The sequence below is a fragment of the Oryza sativa genome, chromosome 1 (genome assembly GCF_034140825.1).
Source record: "Oryza sativa Japonica Group chromosome 1, ASM3414082v1".
Lineage (NCBI taxonomy): Eukaryota > Viridiplantae > Streptophyta > Magnoliopsida > Poales > Poaceae > Oryza > Oryza sativa.
The window spans coordinates 4,971,643-4,999,319 of NC_089035.1; the positions used below are offsets into that span (position 1 = coordinate 4,971,643).

Genomic DNA, 27,677 nt, shown 5'->3' on the forward strand with positions numbered 1-27,677 from the left:
TTATTTTTAGCCTCAGCGTTTCGCTTATTCATATGTTTATCCACACCGCTTATTAGAAAAAGAAATATGGTAATACTTTTACATACACGTCTTTAGCGATTTAAAATATCTAAAAGTAAGTGATGTAAAATTAACTACGATAACACTACAAAACTAGCTTCAAAATTAATCTTTAAAATTTAAAATTTTGACTAAGCATCAGTGAAACAATGAGACCCTTTATATGGTTATCATATCTCTTTTAAGGTTGTGTTCAGATTAAGACTTCGCACGGATGTTTTTCAAACGGTTAAACATTTTATAGAAAGATATACATAGAAGTTACTTTTAAAAATTCATGTTAATTTATTTTATTTTTTAAAATTATAATAATTAAATATAACATCAACCATACTAATGATTCACCTAAATTTAGGTATTTTTTTAATTTTCTTTTTCCTTCTCTCGAACGCATCCAGACTCTACTACTGCTCTTCGATACAGGGATAGATGTCCTAAAAGGTAAGCATAGGAGAGGAGGTGGTGGATTATTTTAGGAGGTCTGACATGGTGCTTAGAGCCTAAGGTTTGACCGGTTCCTTCCTTCACCTTCAGTTCCTTCCCTCCCCGTATGCGATAAAGATCAGTCTTCTCCTGACCAAGCGCCTTTATCCTCTTTGTCCTTTGGGTTTGTTGCCCTCACATGGCCATGCTTATTCCACAACCGCATTCATCTCTGCTTAAACACACCCAACAAAGCAACCTCAGCACTATCACACCAGCTAAATACCCTAGTATTAGTAGTTTTTTTCTAAATCGTGTACTACTAAATTAATTAACCATTCGTCTCGGTCGCCTGGAGTGGTGGTGGTTTGCTTTCCACTTCGAGATCCTGGGCGTGTCCTGCACGTGTGGCTTTGGCATGTGAGCTTTGCCTAGCTTATTTTAGCTTTACCTTAGCTACCTTAATTATTTGTATCTGTCTGGGCGTAGCACCCTGCAGATTCTTCCTTATCCTCCTGTAGTATGGTCTAACTATATGATGGTCATAGCTAACCCATAATCATCAAAATAAACAACACCAGGTTAGTACAGTTGCTGTCGATCTCCTCTTTGATTAATTCTTGGATGGTACGATAAACTATAGTACTCCTATGTAGGAGTAGCCTGGTATCTCTCTCTAGCTTTTCTTTGTGGGCTAAGCTAATTAAAGCAATATTCAAATGTCCACCCAATTAACAAACCCGACCAAGTCGTTAATCTCCCCAGACTCAACCGCATAAAATACTGTTCTTTAGGCTTGCAAGTTGCAACATCTTTCCACCCAGAAGTACTGCACAGGGATAAAAAATTTTGCGTCGCGATCAGGTTAAGCAAAGCCCGTAATTTGGGGGCCGCTGTATATACACATATATATGGCTCACGGTTTGGGGCAAAGTTAGTAACTCCCCGTCTCTAAATATTTGACGTCGTTGACTTTTTAAAACATATCTGATTGTTCGTCTTATTAAAAAAATTAAAAAATTATTAATTCTTTTCACATCATTTGATTTATTATTAAATATACTTTTATGTATATAGATAGTTTTATATATTTTATAAAATTTATTGAATAAGACAAACAGTCAAATATATTTAGAAAAGTCAACGACACTAAATATAAATATTAAGGGACGGAGTGAGTAATTAATCGGCAGCCGTGGTGACAAATCGACGCATCCGAAACGAAGTCCAAGTTCGTGCCCAATGGGTGGCTGGCCCTGTTTGTGGGCGCAATTATATGAGCCGAGCGCATGCAAAATTTTCCTGCGGAATCGCGCTTTTTCAGCTGCACGGGGAGGAGGTGAGGTGATGGGGGAGGAGGACCCCTGTGTGTTGTTAATTGTGGAGCACGTAACAGCGACGTGCTGATGTGGCCGGTTTGGTGGTCGCATTATCCTCCCCCCTGATCTAGCAACCGCGACATGATCAATAATTAATTAGTCTATGTGCTCACAAATTAAGTAGAATCTTGTGTGTGTGGAGCAAGCAGACAAACGTACATGACGTTAACTTCGTACTAGTACACTGCAAAAACACGATCATTTGCTAGCCGCTTACAAGATGGGACAGCTACGGAGTGAGTGTGGTTTAAATGACTATTTTCTTCTAAAAAGATTAGAAATAATCCACCTAAATTTAAACTCTAGACTTAACACGGTTGTATTTCAATGATAAGTGACGTATTCGTGATAACTTTATCAATATTATAAGATATACTAGTCCAATCTTTCGAAGATGCTTGTAGAGATAAGATTTGCGTGCATACGTTTATAGGAGATGCATGTGCATGCTGAACGTCTTTCTATATGTAAAAAAGATGAGATTGCTAAATGAACGATCAATCAGTTCATGGCCGTTGATTGCAGAGTGGAACACCCTCTGCATCGATCGATCTCGCCATCTTTGTCGTCCTTGATAGAATGACACGATAACCAGTCGAACGATCGTACGTAGCAATCGTAACGAACCAACTGCTTGACGTTTCCCTGTTTTGGGCCTATATATACAGAAATATCCTCGTCAGCCTCCTGATCGCCAAAAGACCGGCCCTAGCTAGCTCACCGGCTTTTGTTGGTGGCGACGGCGTGCCTGCCGGTTGACCATCGCCGGCCAGCAAGCCAATCCGGCCGTCGGCGTCCGACAAGTCAATCCTACCTAAAAATGAACCGATGCGAGTAAGAACGGCCCGACCGGCCGACGTGGCACGGCAACGACGGCGTCACAATCCGGATAAGATCAGTTCCCATCCACGGCGTGGTTATATGTGGTGGTCGGAACATGAAGCTAGCTAGTTGTAATAAAAAAAATTTAGTTAGGGCAGATAATTAATTAAGACGCTATAAAAGCGTCATTATGGCCGCATTATGGATTGCAACCCAAGCAAAGTATATACAGTTAAGACAAAAGGTTAAGGCCAGTAAAGGTTACTCCAGGATTACATCTGGTTAACTAATAATCGGAGTAATTAAATTAAACAGAAAGCAGGGGAGCTTGATGGCGACGTGGCGGTCTGGTGGACAGATGCATGGATAAGAAAGTGTGATCGATCGAACCGGCTGGCTTAATTTGGCTAATGCACGGCTGCAGGTTAAGCTAGTGGACAAGGTGCGGATGGAATGTTTGGATTTCTTTTGTCTCAAGGCTATAGCTTTTTTTGATCGATCGATGCTTTTTTAGTTGTGTGGCTGAGACGAAAGGCTAACATGTGCCCAACTCGATGCCGGTCTTGCCACGTACGTACAAGGAGGGTAGATTGTATATAGACAGATGCTAAACAAAAAAAAGGGCTGATCGATGAGTGTGCGTTTGACTGTTTGAGCCGTGCCCCTCCTGCCGGTCAATTGGGAGTTGGTAGGGGACAGTTTGGGTTTTTCTTTTAGAGATGACTGATGAGGGAGAGGCAGCGAGGGCGTTTGGTTAGTTGGTTGGTGCGCGAGAAGATTGGATGATCCGAGAGTCGAGGAGGTAGTTAGTTAGTAGTAACACGTAATGCGGTTGAGTCATCGACGGATCAGATGGAGGGTGGGACACCGGTACGCACCCCTACGTGGTGCGGCGCGGCGATCTCCCACATGCGACGGCATGTGCGCCCGCGACGCGGCGCATGCAGGCGAGACCCCCCCCACACGTCGCTGACCCTCCCTCTCCAAGGCGCGCGTCGCGCGGGGGGCGTTTGCACGTGAAACGCGAGTACGTGGAGGTGGAGAGAGCGGAAGACGATGGGATCGTGGATGGCGTGCGGCGCGCCCGGGACACGTACGCCGCGCGCGCGGGGGACCAGCATATGCCGGCGTGGTACTGAGTCGAGACCGACACGATCACACGAGTGTCCGCCGCATGCACGCAGTTACTAGTGCCACCCAACCCAACCCAACCCAACCCACTGGGTGTACGTCATGGCCCAGGGGTTGGTTAGGCCGTTTCCTCGGCCCAGCAAATCTCATTGCTCACAATTGTGGGCCGTCCACGCATGGGAGCATATGCTAACGGGCCGACTTGGTGCTAAGATTTTTTTTTTTGTGCGATTGAGCATAATAAAATTTGATGCTGTCAAATTGTTGAAGGATAACAGATTAAACATTGCTTTACGAATGACATCATATCAAAATTTGGTAGTTTCGAAACACTACCAAATTTTAATTTGAAGGTATCAAACTAAATACATCCACTCTATCAAAAATTTGGCATCACCAAAACTTACCAAAATTTGATAAATTGACAACAAAGGGCATGTTCAGATTGTAGCTAAAATAAACCTAAACAAGTTTTGCCAATGCCAAAATTTTGGTAAGATGGTAATATTGCCAAAATTTTGGCAGAATTTCTTATGTATTGACCAAATTTGGCAACAAACTAAACATAGACATTTTTTTTGGCAACTTTGCTAAAAAAATGATAGGTTTACAATACTATTTTTGAAAACTAAACTACCACAAAGCCTATATATTTAAAATGAATGTACCATAAAACCATGGATTAAGTAATAGAGTTATCATTTTTCGCTAACACGCAAAATGATTGCACATCAATATATCAGAAGAAAAGAGTTATACTTACACAACGCAATCAGCCAGACCGACTTATGCCAGGGGAAGGGAGAAAAGCAAAATAAAAAACTGAAGCTTAAAAAACTACTGCGGCGGCTAAACCTAAACTCCAAGCAGCGGGAAGGGCCGAGCCACGCTACACTCCCAACAAATCCCAAAAAACGGCAACGCCGACTAAAGAACACATATAGTTAATAGAGTTATCATAAAACTACATGTTTAAACGCCAATTTTTAATCACAAAAATACAATATTTGTAACTCAACATCACAATAGTATTAGCAATTTGACCTTTAAAATTCTAGTTTTATGATAGGTTTATCAAAATAAATAAAATATTTATAGTTTTGTAGATTTTACTCTAAGACTTTTCTTTTTAGCTGCCATCTAGTAATGCTGATGTCATTGCTACCGTCAAGCAATTTTTTTCCCCGAGACATGTCATTGATTATGTCACTGTAATGGTCACACATTGTAGTATACTCCTATATGCTGTACTCCCATGAAAAGTCATGAGACGGCCTGTGATTGGATCTTTCATTATACTTTGTCAAATAGGCGAGAGGAAATTCAATCCTTTCTTCTTCGGACAATCTACATTGGATATACATGTTCATATCCGTACATTCGAAATTCAGGGCCAATTTGGATTGCTACCCTACTAAAATTTGCAGTAGTAAACCAAACACCTCTACTAAAACTCTACCTATGCCATAAATTTGGCTTGGCCTATAAACTTGTCTCTTATGGGCAAATTTTGGCTTCAATCCAAATAAACATTTTCAACTCTACCCTACCAAAATTTTGGTAGTACCAAAACTTGCCCAAGATTTGGTACTACCAAAATTTTGGTAGGGCATCAATCCAAACATGCCCTCATTTTGTACTTTGCATCTAGATGTCTCATCTCAGGAGTAGAAGATTCCAAGTTTCACAGATAAGAATGTCGTTGTGAACTGCTGAAGCATCCATGACTATACTGTATATGCAATAACTGTGTCACAATAATTTGATAGTAATCTGTATATTGATATCTGGTTGTAAAATATTCCAAGTTGCAACGATAGATGCTGTCACTTCCTGCTGCCAATTCTTGAGGCATAGATGACTGTGCATGGTTACTGTGTCACAATTATTTGACAATAATCTGCATGAAAGCGCATTACAGCCACAGAATATATCCTGTGTTAACTCTGACGAACCAATCTTCTTTTGTGCAACCTACACTATGCGTCCTACCTTTTGCTATTCAACAACGATCACTTATGAAACAACATGCAGTAGTGTGTCTCAATCTTTGAAAATTCTCCATGTTTAGTGCAGAATCAAACTATTTACTGATATATTGATCCTAAAAAGATGGGGGTGTTTGCTGAACTGTCGCCGTCAAATTTCTTGTCTCCACAGAAGTCTTCACTGATTTATCATCTTCCTTTATCCAAAAAAAGAGGAGCCATCTTTTCTTCTCTTTCGTGGCATCACTTTGCAATAATTTGGGCTCCCTGTTTAGATAGATAGATAGTATACTGTAGTGCTACGCAAACTAGCGAAAATTGATCACGAAAGAGACACGAATGGTTGCCCTATACGTTTCTTCTATTGGAGCACATACTTGAGCTTCAGTTATGTCAACCATTTTCAAGGTTGCGTTCTATCCATCTCATCTGAATTAACTTTAGGGTCAACCTAATTTTTTTTTGGGTTATCTGTACCAACATATGATGAACAAAAAAAGGGAGAAAGATAACACAAGTTGGGGTTCACCAAAGTCAAAACCTGACTCCAATTGTAGACGCAACTAACACATGATTTCCCTGAACAACAAGTACAGAGAGGATAAACAAGAAGCATATATATGAACTTGTAGGCATCTTTTTTTTTTCTCCTTTTTTCGGCAGAAGATTGAGATTGCTTCACGAACAAAAGAAAGGGCACAATCATCGTACACACAGGACAATGTGAATTGTAGCTTAGGTCTCTGAGAACACACGTCTCGCATAGTTTCTTCAACGAAAACGTCGAAATTAATGGGCCAGTATTCCTTGCTGCTGCTGATGGCACAGCTTCAGAACAAAAAGAAGAAGAAGAAGAAGAAGAAGAAGAAGAAGAAGAAGAAGAATAAGAAGAAATGGATCTCATCGTCTCGCCGCCTCTGATGGCTCCATCACGGCACAAGACTTTGCTCGCCCAGAATTAGGTTTCCGATCACATCTCCAGTCGAGACCATCCATGCATCCATCATCATCAATTCATCATACAGCAGCAGCAGCAGCGAAGTCTTGCAGACCATACATACGATATCCATGGCCAGAGAAAGCGATGTATCAAGAGCTAAGTAGCCCTAATTATTCGATCTCTTGGTAGTACTTTTTACCAGCAATTCAGATTCAGCCATCGTTTTGTATGTGATAAGTGTGCACGTTACGAGAGGATCGATGTATCTGAATAATTGGACCAGATATAATCTTTGTCCATTTAATTTGGTTTCAGTCGTACATCGTCTGGTACGTGTGTGCCACGTGTGCAGGGGAGATTGAAGGCGACAAATGGGGAACTGACAGGTGCCATGCATCATGGCCTCGACCCTTCGCCTTCGGTGGCCGGCTTGATTGATTTCATGTCGTTGCATACGTACGTGTTTGGCCGGTGTTCGTCCACTTCACCCGTCGTTGATTTGCAGCTGATTTTACGGCGGTGAAGGCTGAGCGTACGTGTTGGTCCAAAAAGTGTCAACTAATATGATATACCGATTCACAGAATTAAATTTTTTAATACACAAATTAAAGTACATACTCGTATCTTTTAATAAGATTAGAAAGGGTAGATGCTCTACACAGTTACAACAAACTACACACAACGACTCTAGACCCATCTTGCACACAGGTTGGTGCCCATCATATGAAGATTGAGGACCCCCAAGGCTGCCAAACCCGTTAGTGTGCAGACTCGCGACCAAACTAAGCAGACCTTGCGATTCAAGGCATTATGATAATGGTGTGAACGAATGAATCAAACATTAGAAAGTTGATAAGTCGATCTAAAGAAGTTTAGTAAGAAATACCGATGAGGAAAAAGTTTTTATAAATATCATGTGCCGTTTAGTAATTTAAGAGAAGTGTCAATGATAATTTACACTCTACTCATAATTTATAATCTGTTAGCTAGAACTAGGCATAAACACACTTGTAGGCCGGACCGCTGCACCATGGACCAAGTATATAAGGTATTGTCGTCTCTATTATGTGATATCCCATAATCTAATGGGAGAAATAACCGAAGTGTGTCTCTGTCAATCTCCTTATAAAAATGTTAGTTTCACAAGTGTTCTCTATTTCAAACGTGTTTCCCCACCATCAATAATCGCTATGGGGTCAGTCCAATAATTTCAACAAGATAGAATTAGCTTTGATCTGCAAAGATAAAGAAAAAAAAAAGACCCGAAGAAAAGCTCATTATCCTTACCCAACCCTCCCTGAACTAAAATAATCAAAGATAAGATCACAGAACACCAACTTTATCTAAATTTTCTTTTGATCTCTTCTTCTCCCATCACTTTATATCTCCAACCATTTGAGTTGTTAATTAATCAACACAAGTACTCTTTCAGCATGTGCAGGGGGCCTACGTGCGACTCCAGTTCCAATCCTGTGGTTTGCAATCTTAGCCTTTGCCTTCACTCTATATATCTTCAGTTCTTTACACAACACCATATCCTAATCTTTGATTCTTTCCTTTCATTATATTCTCTCTTTGCTAGTACCTTTCTAGCTAGCTATCACCCTCCTAAATAGAGCAATTGTTTACTCCCAAATTGGCAAGTAAGTGTGTGCTTTTGTTAGGTACAGCGCTCTTATCGTTGCAAAAAAGATATGATGAATTACTGTGCCTGAGTGAACAGAAAACAATCAATATACATCTCATAGTTTTAATATATATTGAATTGATTTGTTTGTGCCTTGAGCTAAGTTAACATGCATCCATCAGGGAAAGCGATGCATGTCGCAGATCCAACCACCGTTGCAGTCGTGCGACTTTGGGCAACGAACTCGAGACCGCCACCTGGCATGTTTGAGCGGCTTATCAGATATTTGTTCGTCAGGATTCATGATCCTATGATCCTATCTAATCTTGGGTGAGATTGACCTGAATGATTGATAACTCGATTCATTGAATCCATCGTTTCAGGGGCGAAGAACTTGTCGATTCCGAACTGAATTCATATATTGTGAGAAAAGAGTTGTCCTTTTCTTTTCAGAAATATACTATTGTGGTAAGATTTGAATATAAGTTGTGATAGTAATTTACTTCAAAAATATGTTACTGTTGCGTTTGTGACCCAAATTCCTTTACGAAGGTAAGGTGGTTTAATTTAATACAGTACATTGGATAAAGAAATCTCAGCTCCAAAGCAAAGACCTCTCCCTGCGATATTAAAATTAAGGAGAGAATGAGAGTTACCCCATATACTTAAATCAGTTAATAACCTTTTTAATGCTTCTATATATCCTATACACGAGTGTTTGCTCTCCATAGGGTGATTCTTAACCCATATTCTTGGGAAACCAATGAATGCCTTTTTCTGTGCGAGACTAAGGCTCTGTTTAGTTTGCGAGACGAAAAATTTTGGCGTGACACGTTAGATATATAGACATACATTTGAAGTACTCCCTCCGTTTCAGTTTATAAGACGTTTTGATTTTAGTCAAAGTCAATCCGCTTTAAGTTTAAATAAGTTTGTAGAAAAAAGTAGTAACATTTTTAATCAAAACAAATTTATTTAAAAATATATTCATCAATTATTGATTTGATGAAACTAGTTTAGTATTATAAATAGTACTATATTTGTCTATAAACTTAGTCAAACTTGAAATAGTTTAACTTTTACCAAAGCCAAAACGTTTTATAACCTGAAGCGGAGGGAGTATTAAACGTAGACTAATAAAAAAACAAATTACATTCCGCATGTAAACTGCGAGACAAATTTATTAAGCCTAATTAATCCATCATTAGTAAATATTTACTGTAGCACCATATTGTCAAATCATGGAACAATTAGGTTTAAAATATTCGTCTCGCAATTTACACGCAAACTGTGTAATTATTATTTTTTTAATATTTAATACTCCGTACATGTGTTCAAACATTCGATGTGATAGGGTGAAAAGTTTTTATTTGGGAACTAAATAGGGCCTAGGATAAACTCTGATCGGTAGTTTTCTGGCATTTATCACCATATGCTACAAGCACGTTTGCTAATACGTAGTAGTACTACACACAAAGTAAATACTATATGTTAGTACTTTATGTGTGTTATCCGATGGGCGATGCAAACATTATTATTCTCGAAGAAGGATATTACCTCACTTTTTTTTTTCTTACCTCATGCATGAATCAAAGAGCCAATGTAAGGTTGCATAATCTGACAGATTTCCTTAAGAACATCCGTTGAAAGAAAAATAGTAATTCTGGACATTTAAACCTTGGTCGGTAGCTTTCTGGTATTTATCATCATGCTACAAGCACGTTTTTATTATGTAGTATTGCAAGCAAAGTAAATTCTATGCTAGCACGTAAATATATGTTATCCAATGGGCAGAGTAAACAGAATAGTAAGAGTTTTTTTTGCGGTCCTAAGAGAAGGATAGTATCTCACGGTATCTCTTCATGGCTATAAAATCTAAAAAAACATCGTACAATATTGTACAGTAATACGAAGAATAAAGAAAAGTGGTAGTACTATCTACAAAATATATATTCTTCGTATTTGGTGGGTAGCAGCCTAGCAGGGACGCTGTGAGATCCATTCAAAATTTAATCTAACAAAATTGAGCAACTGAATCCATACGTACATACCAAACTGGTGCAAGAAAAGGCAAAAGAATAATAATAATAAAATGGATTTGCGCACTAGCCAGTGATTTGCCTGTCCTTCTCAGTGTCCACTGCAAACTGAATAAGTGAATATGGTGATCTCATCTTTCACCTTCTCCTCCCCATAAAACAAACACAAACCAAACCAAAAACCAACTCTTTTTGAATCTCCTTTGTGTCAACATAAAGAAGCCAATCAAGGTGATGGCTAGAGGGAGCATGTAGCAGCCGTTCCTTTTATTATTTGCAAGACTAGATTAGTCCAGTAAAAGCTTCACTTCCTAATAGCCTTATAAAAATGATACATGGTGGAAGATGGCATTGTGTTTTTGCCAAGGGGACACACACATACACCACTAGCAAAAGCTTCTCCTTTTAGGCACAAATAATTCAGTAATCTCTAAGATAATTCCTTTTCTTCTTCTTCTCTCTCTCTTTAAGTTCAAGTGACCCTGATTGTCCCCAAAAAAGGCGTCCTCGGCGACGAACTGGGCTGATCGTTCTGACGGACAGTCGAGATCTTGAGCTCCAGATCAGGTGGCTGGAGTTGCAGTTGCACCTGAGGCTTTGCCACCATCAGAGAAGGATGGATTGTTCTTGGTTGTTCGCTGCTGCTGCTGCTCACTGCTGGTGATGAACAGCTTGGCGTCAGGGTTAAGGATGGAGGAGGCAGCAGCATGGCTTCTGGCTGTGCCATGCTGCTGATACCCAGTGACAGTGCAGGGAATCCCATTTCAGCAGGCACAGAGGCTGTCTCGTGTCTCAGTTTCAGACGTTCATTCACACTCGGAGCCTTTTCTGCATCCTCAATCTGAAAGAAAAGAAAAAAAACATCAAATTTTCAGACATGTTAGGTTACTGTAACTCACTCATATAAATACATGATTCTTGCTGTCTGAAACTGTCTGTGTAGATATTGTTGCAAAGATGTTTGAAGTTTACCACGTCAAAGAGGCTGGATCTTCTCTTCTTCTGCGTGAGGCTGCTCTGCCTGAGGAAATACTTCTGGGCATGGCTGGCCACCTGCGTCGGTGTTCTTGTCGTGACGAAGTGCCGGGAAATGCCGCGCCAGTCGCCTTTCCCGAGCTTCTCGAGCCCTACCAGGAATTTCCTGTGCTCCTCTTCAGTCCATGGAACACCTGATGACAGTTAACTGATGAGTTTGACATGTTCAGAATTTCAGGTGTAGAAAACACAGCAATTTAGAGGATTTTTTTTTATCTGTTGATATCTGCAAAAACAATCTAGTGTTTGGAGTTCAAGAATCTAGATGCAAATGATTAGGACGAGACAACTAGGATAAATCAGGTCTTTGTTTGTGATAAGGATGAGAGTTTCAGGTTGCAACTTGAGAGACAGAAATCTGATTCTTAGGAAATTTATGTCAGTCATGCATATATTCCTGTACCAAGTTGGAAGCATAAAAATGGGCTTGTATGGCAGACAGCAACTGGTGGCAAAAATTGGAGAAGGGGACATAACAAAAGAAGTCAAATAACTTCTCATCAACAAAAATAAATTCAGTCTTAATGATGATTAGATCACTGTCAGGTGGCTGTAATTAGTGCTAAACCACAACAAATTAGTGAAGCATGCACAAACCATATGTCTCTCAAGAACTCACCCTTCTTCCTCTCCTGAGCTCTCGCCATGAGGCCATCGGAGAGGTACCCGTTGGCCATCTTCTCGCCGGCCTCCTCCACCGACACCAGCGACGACGACGACGACACGGTCGGCGACGAGTTGGAGGCGGCGGCGGCGACCGCGGCGTAGTACGCCGGCGACGGCGACGGCGACGGCGACGATAGGCACTCCATGCTGAAGCACTTCTTCAGAGGCGCACCGCCGACGTGCAACTGCACCCCGAACAACCTCACGCCACCGGCGCCACCGCCGCCATAACCGCCGCCACTCTCCTGCAGGCTCCTTTGGCCGGTGCAAGTCCTGGAGTTGTGGCCATTGTTCCCGCAGCTGGAGCATTTCCTGGCCATGCTCGCCGCCGATGGCAGGCCAAGAACCACAAGAACAGCAAGAACAACAAGAAGAAGAAGTTGGAGGGAAGCAAGAAGAACAAGAAGAAGAGGAGTGGGAATTCTAAGGAGTTGAGATAAGATGGTGCATGTGGAGATGTAGCAATAGCAGCATCTAGTAGCTTAATAAGGGAGGAGAAAGAAAGATGTGGTGTGGGACAAGCAACTAGCTGAGGAGCTAACACCTGGTGCCAATGGAAGGGGACACACACATTGGCATCATCTCCTTTTATGGTATTGACAATTCAATCCAAATGCTGGGGCACCATGATACATTGATTCTACTATAGATGCTGCTGCTGCTGCCCTATTTAACTGCACCTGGAATCCACAGGAATCTGAAAGAGAGTCTCTCCTCTTTGGATGCTATTAGTGATATTTAATATTATCTATGTCAACATCATGTTGCATATGAAAATCATGTTTGTATGGTTCATATCAGGAATCTTATACCTTTGCTTGTGCATTTTTGCCACTGCACCTGCCTTTTTATCCTGGCAAGGTCAACTGATTGGAAAAGAGAATTTGTTTTCTTCATGGCCTGAAATTGTTTTTAAAAATAGACAGAGAGTGAGTTTTTTTTTAATGTTGTGCTGAACGTGTATGCCATGCCACAAAAGAAATTGGGTAAAAAAAATGTTTTTTGTTTGATCTAGAAGCAAAATGATGGCATCGATATTATCGAAATTGTTTCGAGATTAGATTGGATTGAGTAGCTATTAATTGCTTTCTTAGTTTGGACCAGAACAATTTATAGAGAAACTTTCATTTTGTGATGTGAAACTAAGACCTCAGTGTCCGAGGTGTATGCTGACGTCATCGTTAAGAAAAGCATACTTTGGTCCATACATGTCCTTTCATAACGTCCGGAATAATATTATGTTATTTTGTTTGTTGCCACACAAAAAAAAATTCTAGAAACGTAATGAGAGCGATTTGAAGTGGAAAGTCTATTTTGTCAGCTCGTCTAGATCAAATAATAAATCGATAAGAAACACACTGCAACCTCAGCTAACCTCCCAAGATTAAAAAAAGAAAATTCAAGATTCATTTGAGATACTAGTTTGCTCTGCTTTGACTAAGAATATTCAGATTGAAACAGTATAAAATTGAGGATGAGATTTTAATGTGACTGGATGTGACAAAAAAAGAGGGAGAATATGAAGTAGTTGGTTAAGGTGAAGATTTCTTGTGTTGTTCTTCAATTTGTCCCATGTCAAGAATAAAGGGCATTGGCCAAATAACAAGAAAATAAACACAGAGCAGAGAAGCCCTTATTAATGCAAGCAAGCATACTTATCAAGGTTAGGTGCCAAGATCCAGGATTGGACGAAATTAGGAAAAGGTCTCGCTATAACAACCACAAAAGGGAGAGATTCCGGTACTTTGGACCTTATGAACCTGCATAGCATTAGAAACTATGTGCTATTTTTTTTGAGTTTCATGAAATAAAAAAATCAGGCAACTGTTCTATTTGTTCTTCTCCTTGTATATAAATCCAACTGGATGAGTTACAGTCTGAAATTGGTGGATTATTAATTTACTAGAAACATCTGTACTTTGTGCACCCAACTTAGGTATGGGAAATTCTTAGTTTTTGATGAACTCATCTTTCTCCTTATCAACAGCAAGGTCTCTCTTTAGCCTTTTAAATTCCATGACTAGATTTGGACAACCACCACATTAGAGTTAGTTGTAATCCACACCAAACGAAAGTAAATAAAACAAAGTTGCGAAATGAAGGGGGGCACATCCAAATTATCACTTCAATTGCATTTTAAAATTTTTTGTTAGTATATACAAATGGGCAATATCCCAGCTTAACTTTACTAGTCAATTAAGCACAGCGCAATTGTGCTTTCCTGGCAAAGCCCTTATTTCCGTGTTCTTGGAGGCTTATGTTGTGAAACACATGGAAAAAATCCTACCACTTCTGAATTCTTTATTTATATTGTAAAAAAAAAAAAGCTTCTCAATGGCATCATGCAAATGCTACAATACCCTACTGAACCAATGATTTGAAGTGGCACAAGAGACACTCCTTCAAAGGAACTTATTATAGCTGTGTTAGGTGCTAGAGGATCTACTGTAGTGAACAAAACATTTCCTGTTGAAGTGTTGATCATCTGTGCCTGTTCATGATAGATGAGATGCCATTTGGATTTCAATGCATTATTATTATTGTTATTATTGGATTCTACTGGTTTAATAGGTCTACGTGATAATGATATGCTTAATTGATGCATTGCAAAGTGCTTCTAGCTCCTTGGAATAAAATGATATTGCACAACTGAGAATGAAAAAGAAACTTCAACGGCATGTCCTCTTGTACAGTAGATTCATCATCTTAAAGTGAAGAGCAATGATACTCTGTGCAATGATCCATCCATCAATCCATCACAGAAGCACCATTGCACCAACCTTGTTTCTTGCAAAGTTAGAGCATCTCCAACAGCCTCTCCAAATCGAACTCTCCAAACACCCATATAGCCAACTCTCCATCTGATTTAACTAGTCAAACTAGGCACTCACTCCAACAGACTCTCTATTAATCCTCTCCAAAATAAAATCGGACCCACATGTCAGCCCCTCTCCCCTCTTCTTCCTCTCTCCCTCCCCTTCTTTCTCTTTTCTTCTACTCCCCTTCCTTCCCGTCGAGGCGGCCGACGTATGGCGCGGTGGTGCGGCGGCGCTGGGAGGCGGGAGGTGGAAGGCGGCGCGGGGAGGCGGCCGGGAAGCGGCGGGAGGCGGCGCGGGGAGGCGGGAGGCGCGGGGAGGTGGGAGGCGGCGGTCGACGACCCCGACGACGACCTCGACGATGGCGCCCCCAACGACGACGACGGTGGCCTCGGCAGTGGGGCGGAGGTGCGGCGCTGGAGGAGGTTGGGCACCGACGCGGCGGAGGCCGGAGGGGCGGCATGGGGAGGCGGCTGGGAAGCGGCGGGAGGCGGCGGGGAAAGGCGGGAGACAGCGGGAGGCGCGGGGAGGTGGGAGGCGGATGAGGTGGGAGGCGGCGCTTGACGACCCCGACGACGACCTTGACGACCCCGACGACGACCTCGACGACGACCTTGACGACGATGATGGCGGCCCTGACGACCTCGACGACGACGACCCCGACAACGGCGACCTCGGCGACGACGACGATGGCGCCCCCGACGACGACGACGGTGGCCTCGGCACTGGCCACTGGGGGCGGAGGGTTGCGCTGGCGGAGGGTGGGGAAAACGCGTGGGGCCCACGATTGGAGAGGCGCTTTTGGCTGGCCAAAGTTGGCCAGCGTGGGGAGAAGTTTGGCCAGCCAGTTAGCTAGGCTGTTGGAGTGTGTTTTTGATCCAAAATTGCTAAAATTTAACTTGAAGAGTGGGATAAGGAGGCTGTTGGAGATGCTCTTACTGCTGTCTTTCTTTCTCCAGTGATTCTGCCCCTTGTGAGTGACAAATCCAGGCATGAAAAGGAAGCTGTGACAAGGTAGGAGGGGTATCTATATCCAAAGCAGATGTTGAGTGGGGGATGCTATTCTTGGTGAATTAATTGCAAAGGAACCAAAACCAGTACAGTTTCAGATAGATATCCAGCACCAGAATCCTGCATCTTGTCTGGTTCTCCTGCAAGAAGTTGTACTGAAGAATTCCTTTCCCTTCTATCCAACTCTTTTTTCGGAGAAGAATCCAATCCGTTGGGAAAATCCATCTCTTTTTCTGGAGAAGAATCCAATCCGTTTGGAAATCATTAAGGAATATCAATTTGGATAGCAAAACACTACGGAGCATGTCCATTTCAGCCGCACTTTATGTCTTCTAAATTATTCCCATATTTCCTTTTTGGCTGAAACACTTTACTGAATGTCTGAAACATATAAACACAATACAAAAAATGCAGTACTTCATTTTAAGCTCGAGATCCATTAATTGATAGAGAACTGCATCCGGTCGCGTCCAAATTAACGTTTGTGTCACCAACTCGCCATCCTTAATAATTCTCCTACTCCTCAATGTTTTTTTGTTGGAATGTGATGTTTGATCTGCCAAGAACGGCGCAAAAGTCATCACATGCACCATCATCAATTTATTAAACCGCAGTTTGCCCAACACAGGACTCATCACCCATCAAAGACATAATGTTAAGATCTCAACTCCCCCAAAAAAATCTTAACTCCCTCGTTAAGATCGCCCCATGAAAATTGAATCTCCGGTCTCCAAATTAAATAGTTGAATACTACTCCGTTCCAGAATATAAGAGGTTTTAGTTTTGTCATAAGTCAAAGTTATCTAGCTTTGAAAAAAATTTGCACCGACATGTACATCATAAAATTAGTTTTATTAGATATTGTAGATATTAATATATTTTTCTACAAATTTAGTCAAAACTAGATAAGTTTGATTTAGGAGACAAAACTAAGCCTCTCGCATTCTGTAACGGAGGCAGCATTATCTTACACCAAACGTGTCTCCTTGTTTTTCTACATTTTTTCTCTTCTAAATATTGTCACGAAGAAAATGTGAGGTCAAATGACCTGGTAAAACCAAGTACCTGGTTAGTAACTACGACAACACTGTTCATATCATTCAGTCTAGAAGAAGGCCATAGGTGAGAGGTGACAAAAACACATGTATGGCATGCATCCAAGGACCAGCTGTGAAATCTACAGGCACCAAACATGCACGGCAGGGTTCACAATCACATCACAAAAAATTCCTTTGCCATGAAAACAACTGAACAGGTTTTATGAAAGTTTTCAAACTCGATCGAGCTCAGCTAGTTCACAATGGTCAATGGATGCAAACCATCAGGCTCGTCGCTTCTCTACGCGTTTCTTTCGATACACCTGGACTTGCCGGGCAGCAGCCACTGTTTGACAGCTGAATTGACTGTCTCTGAAACCTGACCAAACATTCCAAAAAACATTCAGAGTTTCAGAGAGTTTATGGCCTGAGAGATCATCATACTACCAAGTTACCAACCGTGTGTTTCAGAGTTTCAGTATGAAAGAGGCAGGTTTGATCTGAAGACACAGAGCATTTCAACAGTCGGTGGCAGAACTGAAGACAGTCTTTTTTTTTTTTTTTGATGGCGAACTGAAGACAGTCAAGAGCAGAGGAAGCAGATGAAGAAATGGTTTTCAGTTCAATTGAATGGATGAGTGGATAGAGCGAGACCATGGGCCGGTATGCGGCGCCATACATGGGCTGAATCTCCGGCCCACACAGCACAGCCCACAAGTCACAGCGAACTCTCCGACCGTTGGGGGTCGGAAAAGAATTCTCCGAGCCCCTACTGGGTCCAAGACAACCGTTGGATGGAGGCGTACGTGCGGCTAGGATCAAAAGCTTGTAATGTAGGCCCATTAGAATTGCTGCCCGGCACGGCCCAACCCAACGCCGCGCATAGGAATAAGTTCACTTTGTGACCCTCAAAAGTAGTCGAAATCTAATCTATAATCCTAAACCACAAAACAAGATTTCTCGACCCCCAACTCTCAAAACCGGTGCAATTTGACTCCCTCAGCGGTTTTACTGATGTGGTGCCTACGTGGCAATATTGACTCGGTCTTCTTTTCACGTGGCGCTTAGGTGGCATTAGAAATAAAAAAAAATAAATGTGGGACCCATTTATCATTCACCAAAAGTATGGGTGGGACCCACTGACCTGTGGGGCCCACATAAATCATCCTCTCTTCATCCTCCCCTTCTCTCTCTTTCTCTTCATCAACCTTCGGGCGAGCGGCAGCCGTGGGACGAGGGCCAGCGGCGGACGGGGGCCAGCGACGGGCAGGAGCCGGCGGCGGTGTTGTCCTCGTCGAAGCGTGACGGCTGTGGCCGGAGCTAAGAAGGGTGACGGAGCACCGACATCGGCGGCGGCATCGGGTAGTAGCCTCCGGCGTAGTACGGCGTCGCATTCGCTGCGAAGTACGGGAGGTGAACCGGCACCACCATGGCCGGCTCCGCCCAGTTGTAGTGGTGGTGGTACTGGTACTCCACTGCCACCGCCGCTGGTTCAGATTTGTCGCCGTCGCCGCTGCTCTTGGTGGTGGCGTCTTTGGACGATGCCGTCTTCCCACCGGCGCGGCCAGCCTCGTCGGCGCGTGTGGCGGCTTCCTTCCTGGCCGTGCACTTGCTGCATTCCTGCTTGCACGCCGCCGCCGTCGCTGGCGACTTGTTGCCTTTGCCGTCCTTGCCTTCGTCTTTGCGCGCGCTCTTCTCGTCCGCCGGCGAGGTCGGCTTCTCGCCGCCATTGCTGTTGCTCTTCTTGCCTTCTTCCGAAGGCGCAGCCGGTGACGGCGGCGGCGGCGCCATCACCTCGGCGATCTTGCCGACCTTCGAGAGCTTCTGGACGAGCACCCTGCTGTCCACGTCACCGACGACGGTCACCTTGTCGAGCGACGGGTTGATCTCAGTCCTCAGCACGCCTGCAAAATCCATGCACACAAACACAAAATTCAGCATCTCTGACGAAGCACAAGATTCATGCACACAAACACAAATTCAGCATCTCTGACGAAACAACAAATTTTCAGCGTCTCAGATGAATAACAAGAACACAGGAGAAGTGAATGATCTCGATACCTTTCAGGCTTATGGCTTTCATCACCTTCCTCCCGCAAGCATGAGCAAGGAGACGGGGAGTAAGGGGAGGAGACCGCTGGTGAGAAGACGGAGGCGAGAGAGAGGGGATTGGAATCGGTGAGCTCGAGCTTGCCATCCTGCCCTCCATCTTCCTCCCTTGATGCCTGCTTGCTCCCCACCATCGGCTCATGGTGGCGTCACCGGAGCAGCGTCTTCCCCGGGAGTGAGGTCCGCCGCCGGCTCCCGCTCGCAGCCGTTCCCCTCGTCCTCCCACTAGGGGATCCGGCCCCTCGCCTGCCCGCCCTCCCGTCGCCACCGTCGGCTCCCACCCGCTGCCGCCGCCGCCGCCGCTGGCCCCTGTCCCATGGCCACCGCTTGCTGAACGGAAGAGAGAGAGAGAGGGGGGAGGGGGGGGGGGGGAGGATGAAGAGAGGATGATTTATGTGGGCCCCACATGTCAGTGGGTCCCACCCATACAATGACAAATGGGTCCCACACATATTTTTTTATTTCTAATGCCACCTAGGTGCCACGTCAACGCCACTTGAAAAGAAGACCGACTCAATATTGCCACGTAGGCGCCACATCAGCAAAACCGCCCTCCAAAACCACCGAGGGAGTAAAATTGCACCGGTTTTGAGAGTTGGGGGTCGGGATATCCGGTTTGGTGGTTTAGGGTTATGGATTAGATTTCGATCACTTTTCAGGGTCACAAAGTGAACTTATCCCCGCGCATATCATCCTACGGCTGACGGCCCACGGATCACGGCCCATGGGCCCGGCTGCCCCGCCGCGCCCTATATGAAGCGCTCGAGAGCGCCGGTTCACCTCGTCCCCATCCGCCTCCTCCGCCGCCGCCGCGTACATGAAACCCTAGCGGATCTCCTCTCCGTCGTGGCCATGGCGGAGCAGGGGTGGTTGTTCTGTTCCTGCCTCTAGTTTCTCCTATCTTCATCTACTTGATTCTCTCGCATCTTAGTGATTTTGGTGATTTTGATTTTCTAGTTTTTGAATTTGTGATTTTGGTGGTGTGTTCTTGATCGCCTTTGAGAGAACCGGGTGGATTTATTGCTGGTGCCGCGTCGGTTCCGTTGCGGGCGTAGATGAATCCTTGTGCTTCAGATTCATCCGACGAGCTCCATCCATGTCGTCTCCTCGTGATGCTGGGTGGCAGGGTGATTTTGGAACATTTTCTTTTTTTTTACTTCTCTCCCGCGAGATCTATGTTTGTTTGTTTGCGTTTGTGCAATGGTGTTTTTGCTGGGTTGATGGCCTTCATAATCCCGGATTAACTCGCTTAGCTGTTCTTCTGATTCATGGGAGGCCGAGATCGATGCTGGCAGTTTCGCTGATAGCCCCTTCCTCTTACTGGAGGTGCTTCATTAGTAACTGGCCACACAATACACAAATGATTTCAAAACTTGTTTTCTCCGTTTGTTTTTTTGTTTTGTTTTTGCGAAAAGTTTCGCTTGGGATGCGTTGCGCAGAACGAACAAACCATCTTCTGAAATCCACCGAGATCAATAGACAGGGTGATGTTTATATTGGTAGAAATACAAGTAATCATAAAAGCAGTAAATTTGGATATGCCAAATTTAACAGAGGCATCGAACGATTGAACATATAAGAATATCATCCAAAGATGTTCAACTGTTACCGCAAGAACACGGCAATAACCTTCTTTTTAGTGTTGTGCGGAAATATGTTGAACGGTTAATTGACAAGCAAGGATTAACCTTACTTATAGGCCTGTTAATTTGCCATTATGAAACGTGATAAAGACCTAGTAAACCAAAGAGAATTACCCCTACATTACGAACTTACGATTGGTGGCGTGCGTATGACTCGAAATGGTCGAGCAGCTTTTGTTGGAGCTCTGAAACAAAGGCAGGACAACTTGTGGATAGTACACGTCAAAATTGGAAGTTTGGTTGAAATTGAAATTGGAATGAATTGGAAGTTTGGTTGAAATTGAAATTGGAATGATGTGATGTAAAAGTTGGAAGTTTGTATGTGTGTGGAAAGTTTTGATATGATGGAAAAGTTGAAAGTTTGAAGAAAAAATTTGAAATTAAACAAGGGCCTGATGAGAGGTCTGCTTAGCTCATGCCTGCGTCAGTGGACCATCCCTGACGACCTTCCAATCTTCGCCACTACTCGCTCCATGGTGCAGATCAAGGTGACAAGAAACCAGAAACAAAAACAGTGGTAGGAATCTGCGAGTCTTGTGCCAATGGTTCACATTATCAATGTACACCGACAGCAGCGCACACAGCCTCAAGTTTAAGAATGGCAGCGTGTTTAAACAGATGTAAAAATAATAATTTCTTTATGAAACTTTTTCACAACAAAATTCTGCTTCTATCATTTTCTCTCTTCTTTTTCTCGTATGGAACGATGTGATGAGATATACATGTGTTTCTGACTACAAACATATGAACAAACAGACCCACCCTTCTCCCCTACAAACTCACTCCCACCTCTGCCTAATAACACATCGATACAGATTATATCAGTTAACCACAATGAAAAGAAAAAAAAAACTGCCATTAGCTGCATCACTGGAGGTACCAAAACTTGCTGGCAGTGACCATCTGAATTCAGACTAGCCCATGCAGTGTTCCACCTTCATGAGCTTGTATTGTCAGGCCATCAAGGATTCATTCATTTGCCAATTGCTAAACTTTGAGCGAGATCCGAGTCTTGATGGGCTTCAGCTTCACTCCCATGCTCTCCGGTGACAGAAGTTCAGGCGATATACAGAATGGGTTCAGTGTGCTCCGGGGGCTGCTATCCAGCTGGGAAGGTCTGTAGAGCCCATATCCCATGAGGAAGTACTCCATGGGGATCAACATCGCGTGCGGTTGCTCCTCGGTGACGAGTGACCCGCATGCCTGAACCTGCGATTTAGAGGCGAAATGCACATTCAGAACTTGCCTTACTCTGCGTATGGATCATCAATTTGCTATGTCAGCTGTTAAATTGTGATATGGTCTTTATACCTCGACTAGGGCGCAATATCTCCGGTCTAGCTTTGTGGTCATATGGACTGCGTCGTCGTGGAACTGTGAGTTCTCTCCCACAAAAATCAGTGTCCGACACTGAAGCTTCTTCAACGCTTCCGTCAGGTCATGTCTCCTGATGGATGGAAAAATTCACTTGAGTATGTTCAAATCCTGTTTCTTTGCATGTTCAGGCAATGCACAGAAGATAATTTGTCCACTTACTCGTTTATCGCCTGAAGGAATCGCCATACATTAGATCCCTGTCGCTCATGAAGTAACTGCATAAAAGGAAACCTATTGCTTCAGACTAACTTTCTATAAGTAGACAGCTACCAATCTTGTCAAAATCATATCAGAAAGCTGACGAGGAGATGAACTACTTACACTTCTACAGGCTTGCACAATCTCTGATTCAGGGTCTTGTCCATTCCCACGAACTTCCTGCACATAGCATCAGAAAACTGTTGAGCGAAGCTGATATACATAAAAGGATGCAAATAAAAAGCAGCTAACAGAAGACCAAGTATACCGTGCTAAAATACCGCTGAAGCAAGCATTCCTTGACTAGCCCACGACTCCCATAATAGTAAAGCAAGTTTAATAATACCTGGTACATAAGAGTTTGAGGTTAATTCACAGAACACATTACCAATACTGCAGTACCGACAGATTTAAATGTATGTTAGTACCTTATTGTACAACCACTCGCTCCAAGAAGGGGCTTTGCATAGCGGCGAAACTAGCATAAGGCCAATCACTCTATCCCGGTATTTTGTCTGTGACAATGTATACATACATTCTTAAGAAAAAGAAAAAGAAAAGACAAGGCAAGCTTTGAAATAACTGCTCAGAGTAATACTTACTGCAAAGAGGGTGAGAATGTAGGCACCGGCAGTGACACCCAAACACATCACAGATCCTAATCTGTATGAGCAAAGCCAGAAGCACAGCATTAGAGGCGTCGATCAAGCACCAGCCGATTATAAGGCGCAATTTGGCCAGTGTCGTGATACAGTACCCGAAGAAATCAAGAACATCCGCGACTTGATCCACAAGCTCATCAACAGATGGCACGGGCACATCGGATGAAATTGGAGCCGCTCCCAACTGTAGGACAAAATAACACATGTAAGTATCAGAGCAAATACGGGCAAACAGTGAATGCTTACATAATATTGGGTAAGAAAGAGCCATCATGACTGACCTCATGACCTTGAGGAGTGATGTGGTAAATACAAAAATTGTGAAGCAACAGCGACGCGGCCTCTGGGCAGAAGAACAATCCTTGAAAGCAAGACATATCTACCAAACAAAAAAAAATAGCAACATCAGCTACCCTGCCATGGAAAAATTAGCAAGCTTTCACCTACAAACTTGAAAGGTCATCAGAAAACTCACAATTTAGAGCTACATCCGGGTATGTTATGAGCGCCGGCTTGTCTTCATCTCCAAATACAGAAACAGATACAGAGCCATATCTGGTTCGCACTCGGTGTTCCTGGTAAAAAAACACAGGACACAAATTTAGCCCATTGGGATTTGACAATCCTATTTGAAACAATAGTATAATGAATAATCAATCAGAACCAGCAATTAACCAAGAGGTATTGCTTCCCCTCGGTGAAACCTCCACCGACATTGCTTAACAAATAGAAGCAACATAAGAGAGATTCTCGTTGTCATTGCGTTGATAAGCACTAATTGGAAGCTGTAGCGTAGGGGCTTCCGTTCTTAATTAACATTAAAAGCAAACAAAGATGCTACATTTTTGCGTGTATTTTTGTTTTTCCTCTCTTCCTGCTCCTACGGCTCGAGTAACATTGCAACCATAACAAAACGAGGAGCTGCAAGAACTAGCTATTACTGACCAAAATCATAGGCATCTAATCTAATGCTCCTAATTTGTGCAATGTCCCTGAACAAGTGAACAGTAACGAAAAGGAGCTCCATGGCACCCCCAAAAATTTGAAGCATTTGCTGCTCTAATCAAGAACAGCAAGAAACCAAAATCAGGGAGCAGGAATATCCCCGCTCCTACCTTAACCACCATGAAACCAAAACACAAATCCCCACCAAACCAAGCTTGAAGGAGGGGAATCAAGCAAGAAACGGGAGAGACCGAAAGCAGAGCGCACGGACCTTGCCGCCGAAGGAGATCCGCTCCACGTCGATGGACACCGACCGGCTCGAGTCCCCCATGCCGCCCCGCTCCCCTTCTAGAAGCTTCTCCTCCTCCTCCTCCTCCTCCTCCTCTGCCACCAACCTCTCCTCTTCTCTCTCTCTCTCTCTCCTCGCTGCCTAAATTCCTCGCATATATTTGCTCGCGTATATATACAACCGCGAGAGGAGAGAGAGAGAGAGAGGAGAGGGTGGCTTGGCTTGGCTTGCCCAGAATGAGCGCAAACCACCGACGGCGGTGAGCTCACCGGAGGTGACCAGAATATGGCGGGAGAGAGAGGAGAGGAGAGGGAGGGTGGATTGCCTGTTTCATGGGATCCACCCGTTGAAGGTGGGCCCCACCTGTCAATGACCTTCCTCCTCACGCGTTTGACCGGTGGTGTGTGGGGTTAGCGTTTTCGCGCTTGTGACAGCTTGGGCCGATCGTCGCTTGCTACGGGCACCAAACGGGTTGACCCCCCGTGGAAGGCATTAAACATTTTTTCCCCTTCTTTTTCATGCCAATTTTGACGTATTTGTCGTTCAAGCTAAATCTTTTATTTAGATAATCGTTCAAGCTAAATCTAGCACACGAGATATTTGTGGCCATTATGAATAAAAAGTCGTTTTTCGAAACTGTTTTTCATACCATCATTTTTGGGGTTTTATTTGGAATCATTTTGGTAGACATTATATATATTTATTCTGTGAGGAGCCTACGTGCACCTTCCATATAAGAATAAGTTCATTTTTTGTTCCTCCTATTTATCTCGAAATAAGTTTATTTTATTAATCATATCAGAGTTTGTGCAAGTAGACTACAAATGCATTTGAGTAGACTAGCAAACTACTCATGCTTTATATGGGTAAAAGAATATACTAGTATATTATAATATGTTATAGACAAAATACATTTTTTATCACAAATGTTAGTATCACTTGTTTGCTTATTAAAATATATGATATTCACTTGTTTGAAACAAATATTGGACTCTATTCCATAATATCAAAAAATATCAATGGCTAATTTGAACTACAAAAGAAATGGTGGGATAGCGGTGACAGATTCACTGCCAGCACCACTAATGTTTTTTAAATGAGTATAGATAAAAGAGAAAAATAATTATATTGAGGTTTGATAAAATAGGGTAGTATAGTCTCTTTTTTAATGTATTGGCATATGTGGTTTGGTTTGAAAGTTGTATTTATTTTCGAATGAAGGGATTATAGTTTTGTAAAGTGTGACTGTGTGAATTGTTTGAGGGACCTAAGGAATGGATATATATATATATATATAATGAAATTTAGAAAAATCATTTTTATTTGAAATTGGACACGGGAAGGCAGACACTATGAGTTCGTGTAGTAAAACAGGGTGTGCCTTTTGTGTGCGCCAGCTCAGGCTGGTGGCGGCCCATCAGATGCTGAGCTGGATGGGGGCCCACACATCAGTCTAACAAAAGGTGCGGACGTGGTACACTCGAGCGCGTCATGGGTTTCTCCTGATTGGCCGCGTCCGGTGGGGGCCACCTGTCAGTGGTAAGTAATGCGCCCCCATGATTTGCCTCGTGAGTCGCGACAAAATTAATAACACTCCTACTAGTACAATCTGATTAATTACTACTAATAGATTTTTGGAGATACATATACCGATTGTTTTGGGATTTTTGAATATAAATCACTTTTCTACCCAAATGGTTTTTGCACTACTTTTATTCTGTTTGTTTTTTATGTGAGTCAATTAAACCAGCGAGGAAATCTAAACGGTTAGAAAATGTATGTTATTTCTTAAAACTTGTTTTTTTATGCAATTTCAACACGTTGACCCGGAGAAGTATTTTTAGCCGGCAAAATAATATATTCCAATATTATTTCCGAAAACAAAAATAAGAAAAATATTAGATCCTTTAATTGTCAAGTTAGTATTGTTTTAGAGCCTAACAGGTGGTCGGTTTGGTTGACTTGCCAGCTGAACAACGTTTCTCATACTTCTTTTTTTTTTCTCCCTGCCCTAATTTTTAAACGCCTCCCCTTTCACACACAAACAAAGCAAGCTTAATTAGATTCTTAATCTTTAGCTTTCTTTCAGTTTGTTTGGTCGTCTTTGTCAAACCTTTTGGATGGATGGTAAAGGGGAGCTCAAGCTAAACCAGGACACCCTAATTTCATTTTCGGCCAATGCTTTTTCATTGCTACGAAAGGTGGTCAATATTTTTTTTTAAAAATGTTTTTTTATCAACTTCTAATCACATATGCATGTGGAGATGATCTCACAATGCCATACTATAATAAAAGATCTTAATTTTTTTATTCCGAATGTGAGATCATAAGATGGAAGCTAGCTAGGGTGCGTTCGGACGTAGGTTTCAACTTCTATTCCCTTGTTTTCCACGTGTACGTTTTTTAAACAGTTAAATGATGAGTTTTTTTTTAAAAAAAAACATTAGTTTTAAAATCATATTAATTTATTTAAAATATTTTTATAGCTAACACTTAACTAATAACGCGTTAATAAGCCACCGTGTTTTACATGTATAGGAGAGAAGTTCACAATCTTCTCTTCCGAGGGCATCCTAAGGCCCCGTTTGGTAGAGCTCCTAACTCCAACTCCCAACTCCAAACTCCAACTCCAGTGAGAGCTAGCTCCTCTAGGAGCTGAGGTAGGTAAAAAAGTGTTTGGCTAGATTACTCAGCTCCATATTTCTACATCCTTTGTCGCCATTTCATCGAACACCTTCTAGGCGTCGCCTTGACGTTGCCGCCGTAGCCAGTCAGCCCACGAGCCACCGCCGCCGAGAAGCCCACGCATCTCCGCCGCCTCCCAAGCCGCTGCGCAAGCGCCGCCGCACAGGCCGCCGCCGTCGCCCAGGCTGCCTCCTGCCGACGCCCCCGCACGCGAGTCGCCTGCCGACGCCGCCGCCGCGTGCTGCCCGTCGTGGCCACCGCAACACCGCCCGCAGCCGCCGCCGCCGCCTGCCGCCGCCGATGCGCCGCGGCCTGCTGCCCCCGTATGCTGCCAACGCAGACGCCGCCACAACCGGTTGTGGCCGTCGTCGGAGGATGGGGAAGAAGATGGGCCGCCGCCACCTGCTGGCCCCGCCGCCGCGCCGCCCGTCCTCGTCCCCCAACAGCCGCTCTCCGCCGCTGCCGCAGCCCCCCGCCGCCAGCCTCCGGCCGCGCGTGCGTGCCGCCCGTCGTCATCCCGCAGCCGCCGCCGCCCGCCGCTGTCGCTGCCCGTCGCCGTCAACGCTGCCGCAGCCCGCCGATGCCGCCGCACTAGCTCGGGATTGAGAGGAAGATTGGGGGAGGAGAGAGAACGGGAGGAAAGAAGGGGTGAAAGGGTAGTTGAGTGGCATTTTCGTGTAAATACACTAAAATATTAGAAGGTAGTGGGTCTTTTGGGGTGGAGTGGAGCTGTGGAGCAGCAAAAACCCAGCTCCACCCCCGTAGTTCATTTTCTAGGAGTAGCTCTGCCAACTC

General features: G+C 43.5%; 3 protein-coding genes and 1 non-coding gene across 4 annotated transcripts; 1 reads left to right on the forward strand and 3 right to left on the reverse strand.

The window, feature by feature from the left end:
- Positions 1-10,661: 10,661 nt before the first annotated feature.
- On the reverse strand, positions 10,662-12,752 carry LOC4327305 (transcription factor MYBS3-like). The gene is made up of 3 exons (XM_015770351.3): positions 12,064-12,752; positions 11,382-11,578; positions 10,662-11,250 (listed from the first exon to the last, which is right to left on the reverse strand). Exons 1-3 carry the CDS (start codon positions 12,428-12,430, stop codon positions 10,882-10,884), a joined length of 933 nt encoding a protein of 310 aa, XP_015625837.1. The 5' UTR covers positions 12,431-12,752; the 3' UTR covers positions 10,662-10,881.
- A 5,303-nt stretch (positions 12,753-18,055) lies between these two features.
- On the reverse strand, positions 18,056-19,441 carry LOC107276840 (heavy metal-associated isoprenylated plant protein 35). The gene is made up of 2 exons (XM_015779262.3): positions 19,036-19,441; positions 18,056-18,878 (listed from the first exon to the last, which is right to left on the reverse strand). Exons 1-2 carry the CDS (start codon positions 19,223-19,225, stop codon positions 18,295-18,297), a joined length of 774 nt encoding a protein of 257 aa, XP_015634748.1. The 5' UTR covers positions 19,226-19,441; the 3' UTR covers positions 18,056-18,294.
- Positions 19,442-20,315: 874 nt separating this feature from the next.
- On the forward strand, positions 20,316-20,438 carry LOC112937718 (small nucleolar RNA snoR83). The gene has a single exon (XR_003240378.1). It is a non-coding gene; the product is annotated as a small nucleolar RNA snoR83 (small nucleolar RNA).
- A 907-nt stretch (positions 20,439-21,345) lies between these two features.
- On the reverse strand, positions 21,346-24,318 carry LOC4327306 (protein NDL2). Its single transcript, XM_015767514.3, has 11 exons — positions 24,180-24,318; positions 23,439-23,538; positions 23,245-23,342; positions 23,059-23,147; positions 22,904-22,964; positions 22,730-22,816; positions 22,570-22,647; positions 22,425-22,481; positions 22,263-22,318; positions 22,038-22,173; positions 21,346-21,935 (listed from the first exon to the last, which is right to left on the reverse strand). Exons 1-11 carry the CDS (start codon positions 24,237-24,239, stop codon positions 21,714-21,716), a joined length of 1,044 nt encoding a protein of 347 aa, XP_015623000.1. The 5' UTR covers positions 24,240-24,318; the 3' UTR covers positions 21,346-21,713.
- Between the last annotated feature and the right edge of the window lie 3,359 nt (positions 24,319-27,677).

Coding starts and splice junctions, on each gene's coding strand:
- LOC4327306 (XM_015767514.3), bottom strand. CDS start 24,239: ATGGGGGACTCGAGCCGGTCGGTGTCCATCGACGTGGAGCGGATCTCC. Junction 23,343..23,438: donor CCCGGATGTAGCTCTAAATT/GTGAGTTTTCTG, acceptor TTTGTTTGGTAG/ATATGTCTTGCTTTCAAGGA. Junction 22,648..22,729: donor GCGAGTGGTTGTACAATAAG/GTACTAACATAC, acceptor CTTATGTACCAG/GTATTATTAAACTTGCTTTA.
- LOC4327305 (XM_015770351.3), bottom strand. CDS start 12,430: ATGGCCAGGAAATGCTCCAGCTGCGGGAACAATGGCCACAACTCCAGG. Junction 11,579..12,063: donor AGCTCAGGAGAGGAAGAAGG/GTGAGTTCTTGA, acceptor AACTGTCATCAG/GTGTTCCATGGACTGAAGAG. Junction 11,251..11,381: donor GATCCAGCCTCTTTGACGTG/GTAAACTTCAAA, acceptor CTTTTCTTTCAG/ATTGAGGATGCAGAAAAGGC.
- LOC107276840 (XM_015779262.3), bottom strand. CDS start 19,225: ATGAGCCGATGGTGGGGAGCAAGCAGGCATCAAGGGAGGAAGATGGAG. Junction 18,879..19,035: donor GAAAGCCATAAGCCTGAAAG/GTATCGAGATCA, acceptor TGGATTTTGCAG/GCGTGCTGAGGACTGAGATC.